Here is a 15,084-nt window from a genome sequence, read left to right as displayed (position 1 = left end):
CAAAAATGATAATCACGATTATTTTCACTGAAATTGAGATCTCAATTATTTGACGATATTTATTTAACCCTTTAAGACCTACTATAGAACCAAGTCCGCCAGAGCTCATATTATTTTTTTACATGTTGTAGTGCCATTTGTGGGAGCATTTCAAGTTGCTATACTACTGTTATAGCCCATATTTTAATAATATGTATGCATTAAGTCCATAGTAACTACATTAATTGCAAAAAAGTGCAATAAACTACAAAAAAATTGAAAATTGTTTTTGTTTTTTTTAACATATATTTCTACTTGGAGAAATTTAAGAGGTTTATCTCTCAAAACTTTAAATACAAAAAAGTTGCAAAAAATAGTTTCCCACCACAGGAAATTTATTTTGAGTGTCTTCATAGTTTTATTTTGGAGATACACCAATTTTTATATACTGCAGGAAAAACAAAAAAACAATCCTATGATGCAAATTTGCAAAGAAAACAGCAGGTGCATCAAAATAAACTATTTCCAGCAGTGCAATTCGAGTTCTAAGCATCCCAGAAACAATTCAGAAAAGTCAAACATGACTTATGAAAACACCATTATAGGCTTTTAAGGCCTACAAGTAAAAAACTACATTTTCTGCGAAAATGACGTCGCTTCCGGTTTCGGGCAGGAAATGGCGGACATGCGATAGTTCGCGCTGACGTCTGTTTCACTGTGGGAAGTGTTACGAACAGCTGATCGGATCGGCAAAGCGTGTTTCTGGAATATTATGTTTTTGTTCCTGCAAGCGCTTTTTATGCAAATTTTGCAAAGCTTTATGTGGAAGGAAACCGTGACCGAGGACAAGCTGATGGCATAAGATGTAAGTACAACTCCTCCGGTTTCATATGCAAAAAAATATATTGCGCTAGCTTACACGGTTCAGGTTCTACAGGGAATTAAAAATAGCTACACAAAACGGAGCGTGCAGCTCTGACCAGCTTTAAAGGGTTAACAATAACAACGTATTGAATAATGACTTTAAAAAATAATATAAAATAGTGTGCAACACCACTGAAGTTTTTTTTTTACCTCTCTTTTCAGCCAACGGCAGTCACTCTTCTCTCCAAATAACTTCTGCTTAGCTTTCCGAGCTTCCCTCGGGTCCTCTTAATCAGCGGTCTCCACCTTTTTTTGCGCCACGGACCGGTTTATGCCCGACAATATTTTCACGGACCGGCCTTTAAGGTGTCGCGGATAAATGAGGGAGGGGCTAATAATCGGCTCAGTCATTTTTAATGATCGTTGAAAGCCCAGATCGTAATCATGATTAAAATTCGATTAATTGAGCAGCCCTAAAATTGTGGTGGCTAACCAACCGGTCATAGTGGTGGTAGACAAACAGAAGAAGACGGCCGTAGTGATCGATGTAGCAGTTCCGAATGACAGCAATATCAGGAAGAAGGAACACGAGAAGCTGGAGAAATACCAAGGGCTCAGAGAAGAGCTCGAGAGGATGTGGAGGGTGAAGGTAACAGTGGTCCCCGTGGTAATCGGAGCACTAGGTGCGGTGACTCCCAAGCTAGGCGAGTGGCCCCAGCAGATCCCAGGAACAACATCGGAGATCTCTGTCCAGAAGAGCGCAGTCCTGGGAACAGCTAAGATACTGCGCAGGACCCTCAAGGTCCCAGGACTCTGGTAGAGGACCCGAGCTTGAAGGATAAACCGCCCGCAGGGGCGTGCTGGGTGTTTTTTATTTTTATATATATATATATACACTAGGGGTGCAACGATATTCGTATCGATATTGAACCGTTCGATACAGTGCTTTCGGTTCGGTACGCATATGTATCGAACAATACAACATTTGTAATTTATTTTATCAACTTTCCTTCTGACGATGCTGTCTGTGTTGAGCGCTCAGTGAATCTGTGTTCGACTACTCCGCCTAGGCTGCACTGTCCAGCGCAGATCCACTGAGCGCTCAACACAGACAGCATAGTCAGAAGGAAGAGCGCAGGGCAAGCTAGCAAGACAGAAGTTAAGCTCTCCTTGCAACAGGCAAATTGAACCTCATTCAGATCTGGCGTTTGGAATTATTTGGGTTTTCATGTGACGTATGACCCTGAAGGTAAGCGAGTCATGGACTAAAGTAAAACAGTATGTTGGATGTGCCATGCAATGCTCAATTACATGGGTGGGAACTAGTGTGTTAGCGCAGTTAGCTCGTTAACGTGTTGGCCGTCTAGCCCCATGCACGGAGCGATCGGCGGTAGCTCGTTAACGGAGATTTGCCGTGTTGTGGCGTTAAGGTCATTTCAACGAGATTAACCTGAAAGCACTAGTGGGAACACAACGAATATGACTGCACATTTACGCCGACATCATCCTAGTGCAAAGACAAAAACAACAAGCATGCTACTAACTTTAGCCGAGTCATTTAGACAGCTGTTAGCACATGATTCTCCTTATGCTGCTGAGAATATAGCCCAGAAGAAGCGGATAGTATAGCTTTTATTTTGGAAAGAGCCATTTCTCTGTAATAAACTCTCTTTTCCAAAGATGAGTGATTCCTCAATCAGATACAGGGCTTGCAATATCGCTAGCCCCAGGACGTCGGGCTAGCGATTTTTTCTGTCGCGCTACCAAAATCTCTCTCTGCCCTGCCCGTCGGGCTATTGTAGGAAAAATATATGTCAATGCTTTTGCATTCTTTCAGAAATGTAGCTGGGTAATTATGTCATTGGCATCGGTGAGCCACTGTCAATATGTGACATATTGAAGTCGCGTTTGAATTTGCGCTTGTTTTTTTGCTTTCACTTTGCAATCGTGCGAACTGTGTATAGAGAGCGACAGCAGTGATCTGTGAGTGATGATAATTTGTGCACCAATTACTCTGACATCGTCTTATCAATCGTTAGCTTACTATGCAAACATGACAAGTGAAATCTCCCACAGCTTAAACATGTGAGAGGTTGATCACGCAGAGAATCGCTGAGCTTATGTGAGTGCGTGTGTAAAAGCATTTCAGTTCTGCTGAGCCAAATAAGTCATGGTCAGGGTGAAGAAGTGACAGCCAAAGAAAAGCTTACCACAAAACGGAGAAGTTATGACAAATCAGACTATAAGGCAAAAAGAAAGTGCAGCTTTATGGTTTCATGGACAAAAGAATTTCTGTGGCTGCAATATGACGAGCTAAATAACCAGGGCTGCACATAAGTAGTCCACAGGTGCGCATTCGCTGTCAAAATAAAAAACACGCACAGGGGTTAGGGTTAAATTTAAAAACTGTACTTTTGAGTTAAAATATATATATTTATAATTTTAATAAATGACAACTTAAAAAGGCATGAACATTTTTTTTGTATCGAAAAAATATCGAACCGTGACACCAAAGTATCGAACCGAACTGTGAATTTTGTGTATCGTTGCACCCCTAATATATATATATATACACATACATATATACATACACATATATATATATATACATATATACATATATATATATATATATATATGTATATATATATATATATATATACACATACATATATATATATATATATGTATATATATGTATATATATATATATATACATATATATATATATATATATATATTAGGGGTGCAACGATATTCGTATCGATATTGAACCGTTCGATACAGTGCTTTCGGTTCGGTACGCATATGTATCGAACAATACAAAATTTGTAATTTATTTTATCAACTTTCCTTCTGACGATGCTGTATGTGTTGAGCGCTCAGTGAATCTGCGTTCGACTACTCCGCCTAGGCTCGACAGTGCAGCCTAGGCGGAGTAGTCGAACGCAGATTCACTGAGCGCTCAACACATACAGCATCGTCAGAAGGAAGAGCGCAGGGCAAGCTAGCGAGACAGAAGTTAAGCTCTCCTTGCAACATGGACCTCCCCCCACCCTCATTCAGATCTGGCATTTGGAATTATTTTGGTTTTCATGTGACGTATGACCCTGAAGGTAAGCGAGTCATGGACTAAAGTAAAACAGTATGTTGGATGTGCCATGCAATGCTCAATTACATGGGTGGGAACTAGTGTGTTAGCGCAGTTAGCTCGTTAACGTGTTGGCCGTCTAGCCCCATGCACGGGGCGATCGGCGGTAGCTCGTTAACGGAGATTTGCCGTGTTGTGGCGTTAAGGTCATTTCAACGAGATTAACCTGAAAGCACTAGTGGGAACACAACGAATATGACTGCACATTTACGCCGACATCATCCTAGTGCAAAGACAAGTGGAAGCAGAAAAAAAACAAGCAAGCATGCTACTAACTTTAGCCGAGTCATTTAGACAGCTGTTAGCACATGATTCTCCTTATGCTGCTGAGAATATAGCCCAGAAGAAGCAGATAGTATAGCTTTTATTTTGGAAAGAGACATTTCTCTGTAATAAACTCTCTTTTCCAAAGATGAGTGATTCCTCAATCAGATACAGGGCTCGCAATATCGCTAGCCCGACGTCCCGGGGCTAGCGATTTTTCCAGTCGGGCTACCAAAATCTCTCTCTGCCCTGCCCGTCGGGCTATTGTAGGAAGGAAAAATATATGTCAATGCTTTTGCATTCTTTCGGAAATGTAGCTGGGTAATTATGTCATTGGCATCGGTGAGCCACTGTCAATATGTGACATATTGAAGTCGCGTTTGAATTTGCGCTTGTTTTTTTGCTTTCACTTTGCAATCGTGCGAACTGTGTATAGAGAGCGACAGCACTGATCTGTGAGTGATGATAATTTGTGCACCAATTCCTCTGACATCGTCTTATTAATCGTTAGCTTACTATGCAAACATGACAAGTGAAATCTCCCGCAGCAAGCTTAAACATGTGAGAGGTTGATCTCGCAGAGAATCGCTGAGCTTATGTGAGAAGCGCAAATTCAAACGCGATTTCAATATGTCACATATTGACAGTGGCTCACCGATGCCAATGACATAATTACCCAGCTACATTTCCGAAAGAATGCAAAAGCATTGACATATATTTTTCCTTCCTACAATAGCCCGACGGGCAGGGCAGAGAGAGATTTTGGTAGCCCGACTGGAAAGATCGCTAGCCCCGGGACGTTGGGCTAGCGATATTGCGAGCCCTGTATCTGATTGAGGAATCACTCATCTTTGGAAAAGAGAGTTTATTACAGAGAAATGTCTCTTTCCAAAATAAAAGCTATACTATACGCTTCTTCTGGGCTATATTCTCAGCAGCATATTAAACATATCAGGTCCCCATAAGGAGAATCCTGTGCTAACGGCTGTCTAAATGACTCGGGTAAAGTTTGTAGCATGCGTGCTTGTTGTTTTTGTCGGCTTCCACTTGTCTTTGCACTAGGATGATGTTGGAGTAAATGTGCAGTCATATTCGTTGTGTTCCCACTAGTGCTGTCAGCGTAAATCTCGTTGAAATGACCTTAACGCCACAACACGGCAAATCTCTGTTAACGAGCTACCGCGGATCGCCCTGAGCGTGGGGCTGGACGGCCAACACGTTAGCGAGCTAACTGCGCTAACACACTAGCTCCCACCCATGTAATTGAGCATTGCGTGGCACATCCAACATACTGTTTTACTTTAGTCCATGACGCGCTTACCTTCAGGGTCATACGTCAGATGAAGACCAAAATAGTTCCAAACGCCAGATCTGAATGAGGGTGGAGGGGTTCATATTGGCATGTTGCAAGGAGAGCTTAACTTCTGTCTCGCTAGCTTGCCCTGTGCTCAGTGAATCTGCACTCGACTACTCCGCCTAGGCTGCACTGTCGAGTGCAGATCCACTGAGCGCTCAACACAGACAGCATCGTCAGAAGGAAAGTTGATAAAATAAATTACAAATTTTGTATTGTTCGATACATATGTGTACCGAACCGAAAGCACTGTATCGAACGGTTCAATATCGATACGAATATCGTTGCACCCCTAATACATACACATATATATACATACATAGACATATATATACATACATACATACATACACACATACATATATATATATACATACACATATACATATATATATGTCAAACCAGTTTTTTTAATATATTTAACTCCTTTTCCGCTGTAGTCAGAAGCTGTTCTAGGTTTTTACCTGAGCAGTACAGACTGGTATCATCAGCAAACAATACACATTTTAACAGTTTGGAAATGCTACATATGTCATTTATATATAATAAAAATAATTTAGGGCCCAGCACAGAGCCCTGAGGAACACCACAAGTTACCTTCAACTGCTTAGATTTTACATTATTGAATTCGACATATTGATTTCTGTCATCCAGGTAACTTTTCATCCACTTGTATGCTAACCCTCTTATGCCATATCTCTCTAGTTTATTCATTAATATAGAATGATCAATTGTATCAAACGCCTTTTTTAAGTCTATAAAAACACCAACAGTATATTCCTGTCATTTGCTGTCATGTAGTTCTTGTTATGGATAAAAAGTGTCTTTTTTTTGTTTCAAAACAGCTGATAACTATTCGCTGATAGCTGCCAACATCTGCAAACAAATATAATTCTATAAAGTGGTTCTATATATTGTGTAACTGTTCATATAGAGAGTTATTAAATTTATTGCTAATGCAATCATATGGCACACTGACTTCTGAGGAAATTTTAAATGGCACTCGTCATCACGTCATCAGAAAGGTTGCCTACCCCTGCTGTAGATTATTTATTATAAGCCTATTTTTACTTTGCTTACCAACACAATTTAAAAACTGGTTTATAGTATGAAGTTCGCATAGTCGACAAAAGTCCTGAATCGGTCATGTGCTTTGGAGCACAGGCACATCCATCAACTCTACAAGGTTAACTCTGTAATCATCAAAGGTTGTTACGTTCAAACTGAGGGCTATCTTCCAATGTACACACACTAACAGTCCAGCAAAGGTTTGAGCTGTCTGAACATCATGCCAAAAATAGAATAGAATAGAATAATCCTTTAATTGGCCCACAAGGGGAAATTTGGTTGTAACAGCAGCCAAAAAGACACATATACAAACAAAGAGTACACAGGACACAGAACAGAAACATACACAATTTTCTTACATATTTACATTAAGGACAAAGTGAAAAAAGGACTCTGTCAGATCGCAGCTGCTGATACTGGCTGCAAGCTTGGAGTGGCGCTGGAAGTCATATATAAATAACCAAAGACATTTAAACTTGAGAAAAATAACTTTTGTTGCTCACAAATCAGGAGATGGCTATAAGTTATTACAGCGTTTCCAGGTTTAAAGAATTGGAATTAGAAGCAACATCAAGAAATATAAAGTGTGCCACACAATACAGAAAATGCCTGAAGAAAGATCCAGCGGTCTAAAGACCCAGAACAGCTGCCGAGACACTAGAGTGAATGACTTAGCCACGTTGTGAAAAGTAGATTCAAAGAATACAATCACTAAAACCCAGACAATGGACTGCAACGTTACTGACCAACAAAAAAATCTCCCTCACCCTCAAGCCAGAATAAAGTACACTAAGGACAACCTGGAGAAAGATTATGCATATTGGAAATACCTCCTGTGGGCACATGACATTTGGAGAAAACAAGGAGTGCATACAACCCAAAGAACACTGTCCCCACAGTGAAACACAGAAACACAGAGAAACACAGAAACAGTGCAACACAGAAACACAGTGAAACACGGAAACAGTGGAACAAAGTGAAACACAGAAACAGTGAAACACAGTGAAACACAGAAACACAGTGAAACACAGAAACAGTGAAACACAGTGAAACACAGTGAAATACAGAAACACAGTGAAACACAGAGAAACAGTGAAACACAGTGAAACACAGAATCAGTGAAACACAGTGAAACACAGAAACAGTGAAACACAGTGAAACACAGAAACAGTGAAACACAGAAAAACACGGAAACAGTGAAACACAGAAAAACACGGAAACAGTGAAACACAGTGGAACACAGAAAACGTGAAACACAGAAACACAGTGAAACACAGAAACACAGAAACACAGTGAAACACAGAGAAACACGGAAACACAGTGAAACACAGAAACACAGAAAAACACACAAAACGTGGAACACAGTGAAACACAGAGAAACACGGAAACAGTGGAACAAAGTGAAACACAGAAACAGTGAAACACAGAAAAACACGGAAACAGTGAAACACAGAAAAACACAGAAACAGTGAAACACAGAAAAACACGGAAACAGTGAAACACAGTGGAACACAGAAAACGTGAAACACAGAAACACAGTGAAACACAGTGAAACAGAAACTCAGTGAAACACAGAAACACAGTGAAAGTTAGTTCAGGGGATATGTGTTAGCCTTGTTAAAAACACAGGCCACCACAACACAGTCACGTCCATGTATGCCTGCTGTTAGGGCACAGGAAGCTGCTGGAGTGTTGTCCTCAACAACATGTGTCAGACAATACAAGCACATAAGCACTGACACAGGAAGTGCTTTTGTGTGTGTGTGTGTGTGTGTGTGTGTGTGTGTGTGTGTGTGTGTGTGTGTGTGTGTGTGTGTGCCTGTGTTTAATTGTGTAATTTCCGTAACTGTGAGATATGTGCTGCTACCTATCTTGGCAGGTCTCCCTTGAAAAAGAGGTTTTTAATCTCAATGGGATCTTCCTGGTTAAATTAAAAATAGAGGAAGGGAAGAAGTTAAAAACTGGACATAGAGACATCTGAGTGTTTGTGTCTCTGTGTAATCTGTAAAGCTCTGAGCTTCTGTACTCATACATCAATAAAACAACCATAAAACCAACACAGTCGTACATGTCTGCACCACAACAGCTTGTCTTCCATTATTACCAACTTAGCCTGACTCGACTCTGTTACTGTTGTTTTTAATTACTACTAAATACCACCTCAATGTGTGTCGGACGTCATAGCAACGCAACTGCAAGTCCTGTGATGTCATTTGTATGTGACACAACCACAACAACAGAGGACGCTGCGGCAGTATAGCTGATGCCCACACACACAGACCACTACCTCCTCTTTGACTCCCACCACCGTCTGGAACACAAACTTGGACCCTACAACACTGGGCAGAAAACACGCCCAGGGCAGGAGGCAAAGAAATGGAACACACATGTAAACAAAGCTTTCAAAATATGTGGTTATCCCAGCTGGGCCTTCATCCAACCAGCACAGATGCAGAGTAAAGAAGGTCAGACACCAACGAGCCACACACTCATACATAAACTGGTTCATCCCAAACACAAGCTAAGCAACACAGTGTATGCTGTGGAGTGCAACTAGGAGAGCTCAGACCTCTGCAGTGAAGAAATTAAACAGCCACTGCATAAACGCATGGCACAGCATAGAAGCGCCACCTTGACAGGACAAGACTCGGCTGTACATCTGCATCTAAAGGTCAAAGGTCACTCTTTGAGGATGCCAATGTCCACATTTTGGACAGTGAAAACAGATGGTTTGAAAGAGGAGTGAAAGAAACCATCCTTGAACAGAGGGCGGGGCTTACGACACCAACTGTCTGCTACCTACATCCCAGTTTTGAGATCCCTTCCCAGGCACCTCAACCCCTACTCACATCTTGCGTCAGTTGATCTGAATAAGTCACATGATAGGGCGAGGCGAGGTCCCACAATGGCTTCACCCGAAGTCTCTGCCGATAGCGACCTACACCCTTTTTTGACACCTTGGCTCACATGATGAATATACATCACAGACACCTCACCCTTACTACTGGAACTTCAACATTATGCACTCCATACTATACATTAATGCCACTTGTTTTGCACATGTTCAACTACCAACCTCTGTATAGTTTATACATTTTATTTATTGTTTACTCTATTTAATTTGTAAAATATGTGTACACACACACACACACGTAGAAAAACATATTTAGTATACACATCCAGTAATGGTAAAAATGGTAAATGGCCTGTATTTATATAGCGCTTTTCTAGTCCCTAAGGACCCCAAAGCGCTTTACATATCCAGTCATCCACCCATTCACGCACACATTCACACACTGGTGATGGCAAGCTACATTGTAGCCACAGCCACCCTGGGGCGCACTGACAGAGGCGAGGCTGCCGGACACTGGCGCCACCGGGCCCTCTGACCACCACCAGTAGGCAACGGGTGAAGTGTCTTGCCCAAGGACACAACGACCGAGACTGTCCAAGCCGGGGCTCGAACCGGCAACCTTCCGATTACAAGGCGAACGCCCAACTCTTGAGCCACGATCGCTATAATGCATATACTATTATATATTGTACATATATTTATTACTCTCAGATTTAGCCATTCTTATATTTTCCTTGTTTTATGTTATGGTATGTTTTGCACACCTCTGTTGCTTGTGAAGCTCACACACAAGAATTTCACTCGCATGTAATGGACCAGTGTACCTGCACATATGATGTGACAATAAAAGTGATTTGATTTGGATTTGATTTGAATAGTGGGTCAACGACCCTCTTAAGGGACACCTGGGACCTGAACAAACTGAGTACCGTGTACTGATTGCATGAATACAGTTGAAGTTTTAGAGCAGTCGTGTTAGAAATAAACACACTACTGCACTGGGAAAATATAACTGGGATAATACTGTGTTTCCTGCTCGCTGTGCTCGTTTCAGCTGCTCCTTGAATGTCTCCATTGTCCATGAGCTTTATAATTTCTCCAGATTTCTCAACGCAGCTAACACAAAGACAACTTGAAAGGACAGATGTAGTAGTATCCCACGGAGAGAATAGGGGTGGGGTTATATAAATCAGTATGTGGCCAAAAGCAGAGACACAAAGAGACACGCACTGCTAACAAAAGAAACGCGTTATGTGATCGATATCAAACTATAAAGTAACCTTCTTTGTGTTACACCCACGCCTGAAATGTGAATCAATTTCCTACGCCATCTGGAACCTGCAGTAAACCGTCTCAGGTATGCGCTCCTTCACAATAACCCGAGGGCATCAATTTATTTTCAGTGAAGTTTACAGCAGCATTTCCGTGACCTCGTTACATCTACCTGTCCGTTTCACCCCTTTAAATGCGTGCTACTGATCCACTAGTTCGCAGCTTTATCATGCAGCGGTGGTTTTGTTACGTACCTATTCTCTGTAACTTTATTTTGGGGAACTTAACGGTGATATCCCGGAGTATGCGCTGCCTGGCATCGGCCTCATTCTGGACGATCGTTTTTACAAAGGCTCCGAATATCTCTTCAGCAGCAGCCGTTAGTCGCTCATTAACAAAGTCTCTCAAATACTCGACTGAACACATCGTTACTTCAGCAGCTCAAATATTTATCTGCTATAAAGTACACAACCGTTTTCAGCTTCGACTACCGAGCAGAGCCAGAAACGTTCTACGCTTGTGCAAAAAAACTTCTTCCTGTTCCTTCCTTTCACAATAAAACCCATCGACATTTTTAACAAGCTTTATTTAAAAATGACAACCTATGCACCACTGACTATAGAAAGGACTGTTATCCAGTGATGTTTATACAGCCAGTGGTGCATACAAAGAAACTTAATGCCATAACAGGAAATGAGTGTGTACAAAATAATAATACAAAATCACTAGTTTTAAACTCAGTGTTCGCAAATAATGTAAATTATTATTTGGGAGTAACAGGCAGAAGTTAGACAAAACATTCACAAAGAAGATGAAGATGAAGAGGCTTGGATGGAGCTCTGAGTAGCATGTGAGAGGCTGAGATGAGGAAGAGCCGGTCTGCATGAAAGACTGCGAGGGCCGGATAGAAAGATAATTGGACTAGACCAGTGATGTCAGCAGTGAGCTTGACAGGAAAGTGGAAGTGATGAAAAGGATAGATTGGCCAACAAACACAGACAGATCTGCGATACAGATTTTTCTTTATTGAACCATGTGTAAGCTTCATTTCAATAAGCAGAGATTTTTAGGATGAACGGAACATGATTTATTGATAAACAGAAAGCAATCAAACAATTCCACAATTTTATTGTAACAATAATTCTATTCTATTCTAAGCTTAGAAGTGGATTGTGGTAAATGAGACACAGAGCGGGCAGAGTTAAAGGGCCATCGGTGGCCAGAAGAGCGTTACGGAGCTGAGACAGAGCTCATGATCTGTGATAGAGATCAAGGCCAGTGAAGGCTAGGAGAGAAAGCAGAGAGCCTGCAAGAGGCTGAGCGCTAGCAAAGGACAGACGAAGGAGAGAGCCTGCATTAAGGCTCAATTCAATTCAGTTTTATTTATACATCGCCAAATCACATCGACAGTCACCTCAAAGCACTTTATACTGTAATGTAGACCCTACATTAATAGATACAGAGAAAAACCCAACAATCGTATGAGCCCCTATGAGCAAGCACTTTGGCAACAGTGGGAAGGGAAATCTCACTTTTAACAGGAAGAAACTTCCAGCAGAAACAGAGGGGCGGTTATCTACCGCAACCGGTTGGGCTGAGGCCAGGAAGACGGGACAAAAACATGCTGTGGAGGCCAAAATGGGCCAATGAAGGAGATCGGAGCCTGCAATAAGCTGTAATATGCTATAATAATAGAACCTGCTAATTTTTGGTTGGAATGCTTTAGTGATAAACTATAGTGGTGAAAAGACAAATTGGAAAAGATAATGTCATATTTTGGATTGAATAGATTAGAAGAGGAAGTAAATTCACTGAACCTTAAAAACCCTTAAAAAGCTAAAACGAATATGAAATCCAAAAGACATTCAACATAGAACTAAACATGCCTTTGCAAAGACAAATTGGTATCTTATGAAGAATCGATAAAGTTATTGGTTCTGGACTCTTTCAGTCCAGAACTGAAAGAGTAACCTTTGCTATACCTTTATCCAGAAGTTAAATAGAAGATTTGAAAAAAAAACTTGGTAACCCTGGATCGTGACATCTAGCACTGAACTGTATTCCAGAAATTAAAATTTCAGTATAAGAAACTCCTCAGCCATATGCTGCCAATGTGCTGGAAAGGAGAGTTCATTTGTTAGTCCTTGGATACAGCAGGAACTATAAGGTTTTTGTCTCCAGAATGTGAACTGATGCGAATGAGAATTAGCACCTCAAAATCTGAGGCCATGGTCCTCAGCTGGAAAAGAGTGGAGTAGCTCACTCTAGGCCCCAAGTGAAGGAATGTAAGTATGGGGGTCTTGTGCATGAGTGAGGGGAGCAAGAGGTTGACAGATGGATTGGGGTGGCAGTGTTGCAGACACTGTTCCAGTCAGTCGTGGTGAAGAGAGAGCTAAACACAAAACAGGCCCCTCTTCTGTGGAACCAGCTTCCAGTTTGGATTCAGGAGACAGACACTATCTCTACTTTCAAGATTAGGCTTCAAACTTTCCTCTTTGCTAAAGCATATAGTTAGGGCTGGACCAGGTGACCCTGGATCCTCCCTTAGTTATGCTGCAATAGACGTAGGCTGCCGGGGATTCCCATGATGCATTGAGTTTTTCCTTTCCAGTCACCTTTCTCGCTCACTATGTGTTAACAGACCTCTCTGCATTGAATCATATCTGTTATTAACCTCTGTCTCTCTTCCACAGCATGTCTTTATCCTGTCTTCCTTCTCTCACCCCAACCAATCACAGCAGATGGCCCCGCCCCTCCCTGAGCCTGGTTCTGCAGGAGGTTTCTTCCTGTTAAAAGGGAGTTTTTCCTTCCCACTGTCGCCGAAGTGCTGTTCATAGGGGGGTCATATGATTGTTGGGTTTTTCTCTGAATCTATGAAGCGCCTTGAGGCGACTTTTGTTGTGATTTGGCGCTATATAAATAAAATTGAATTGAATTGAAATTGAAAAACCTAAGCTGGTCAGTGTACATGCCTTCCCTTACCTATGGTCATGAGCTCTTGGTAGGAAAGGGTTGTTTCTTGTGAAGCGTAGCAACGGAAAGACTCGCTGGTCTGTTGTGGATCGTTGTCCTGGTGCAGAACCCAAGTGCTACAGGCCAGAAACAGATGGCTGCACATTCTCCTTCAGGATGTTTTGGCAGACAGAGGAATTCACGCTTCTATTTACCACAGCTTTGTGCTAAATAAGTGTGTATGCAGCGCTATGACTAAGTGAGGCAGCAAAACAGACTGAGACCATCAGACTACCACCACCACGTTTGACTGTTGGTGTGATGTTCCTTTTCTGAAATGCTGTGTTACTTTTACACCACATGTAATGGGACAACTTCCAAAAATGTAACTTTTGTCTCGCCTTGGGTATCATCAAGATGTTTTTGGCAAAACCGAGATGAGCCTTTATGTTCCTTTTTGCTCTCACTATGGTTCCCCACAGCTTTAGAAATGGCATTATAACCTTATCCAGACTGAGAGATCTCAGTTACTGTGTTTCTCTAGGATCTTTAAGTCTACTCCACTTTGTCAGGCAGGTCCTATTTAAATGATGTCACATATGACAGCATTTGTAACAGGCCATATATAATTTATAGAAAAACTTTATATATATCTTTTTTCTTCTTCTTGAAGCTTAATAAGGAATAAGGAAGATATGTAATCACTCATCTGCCTGCTTTTCTGGGTGTTAGTTTGGTTTTCTGTTCTCTGCACCACTACCATTTCCCACTCTGTCAATCTTAATACTGCCATTGCTACTTTAGTTGTTGAAAAGCTGTTAATATAACAATATCCACTTCTTAAGTCTGAGGTCCGAACCAACGACTGTCCAAACTTTCAAACAGAAACTGTGTCATCACAGAGAATTAAAAATGGTCCAAATTCTTTCACGTTCAATAAAATGATCAGTGTGGCTCTTCTCCCAGATGTAAAGTTTAACATCCAGGCATCCATGAAAAAGAGGATAAACTACAAAGTCCTGTAGCTGAACGAATTGGCTTCATGTGTGACCATGACGAGCCACTGCCACTTGGTAAATATGCAGATAAAGTAAAACAAAGAAGCTTAGGCTATACAAATGTGGCACAATTTACATTCAGCTGTCCTGTGTATTACTACTGTACTGAGAAATGTCTCTTAAGTAAAAAGTGTAAAGGGCAGTGAAAAGTTACACATTTAAAATGCACCAGAATGTATCTGTAAATAAATGTCAGTATTTCTTTCTTCACTTGAAGAAACATACGGTCAAGGTTAGGTGACCTCCACCTACTCTGTGTCCAGCAATG

At 41.3% G+C, this 15,084-nt stretch overlaps 1 protein-coding gene across 1 annotated transcript in view; it reads right to left on the bottom strand.

Moving 5' to 3' along the window:
- Positions 1 to 11,320, bottom strand: part of LOC147309194 (uncharacterized) — a 34,632-nt gene extending 23,312 nt beyond the window's left edge. The window contains exon 1 of the mRNA XM_086272252.1: positions 11,061 to 11,320. Within this exon, the coding sequence (XP_086128378.1) occupies positions 11,061 to 11,232 (172 nt within the window). The 5' untranslated portion in view covers positions 11,233 to 11,320. The remainder of the gene's footprint in view (positions 1 to 11,060) is intronic.
- Positions 11,321 to 15,084: the final 3,764 nt, after the last annotated feature.

This window comes from Aulonocara sp. 'chitande type north' Nkhata Bay, linkage group LG18, assembly GCF_057382095.1.
Source record: "Aulonocara sp. 'chitande type north' Nkhata Bay isolate Kocher_YH1m ecotype deep benthic linkage group LG18, A_spYH_male_GT1.1, whole genome shotgun sequence".
NCBI classification, from domain to species: domain Eukaryota; kingdom Metazoa; phylum Chordata; class Actinopteri; order Cichliformes; family Cichlidae; genus Aulonocara; species Aulonocara sp. 'chitande type north' Nkhata Bay.
The sequence above is the reverse complement of the archived record's forward strand: the minus strand, read 5'-3'. Positions and strand labels throughout refer to the sequence as shown.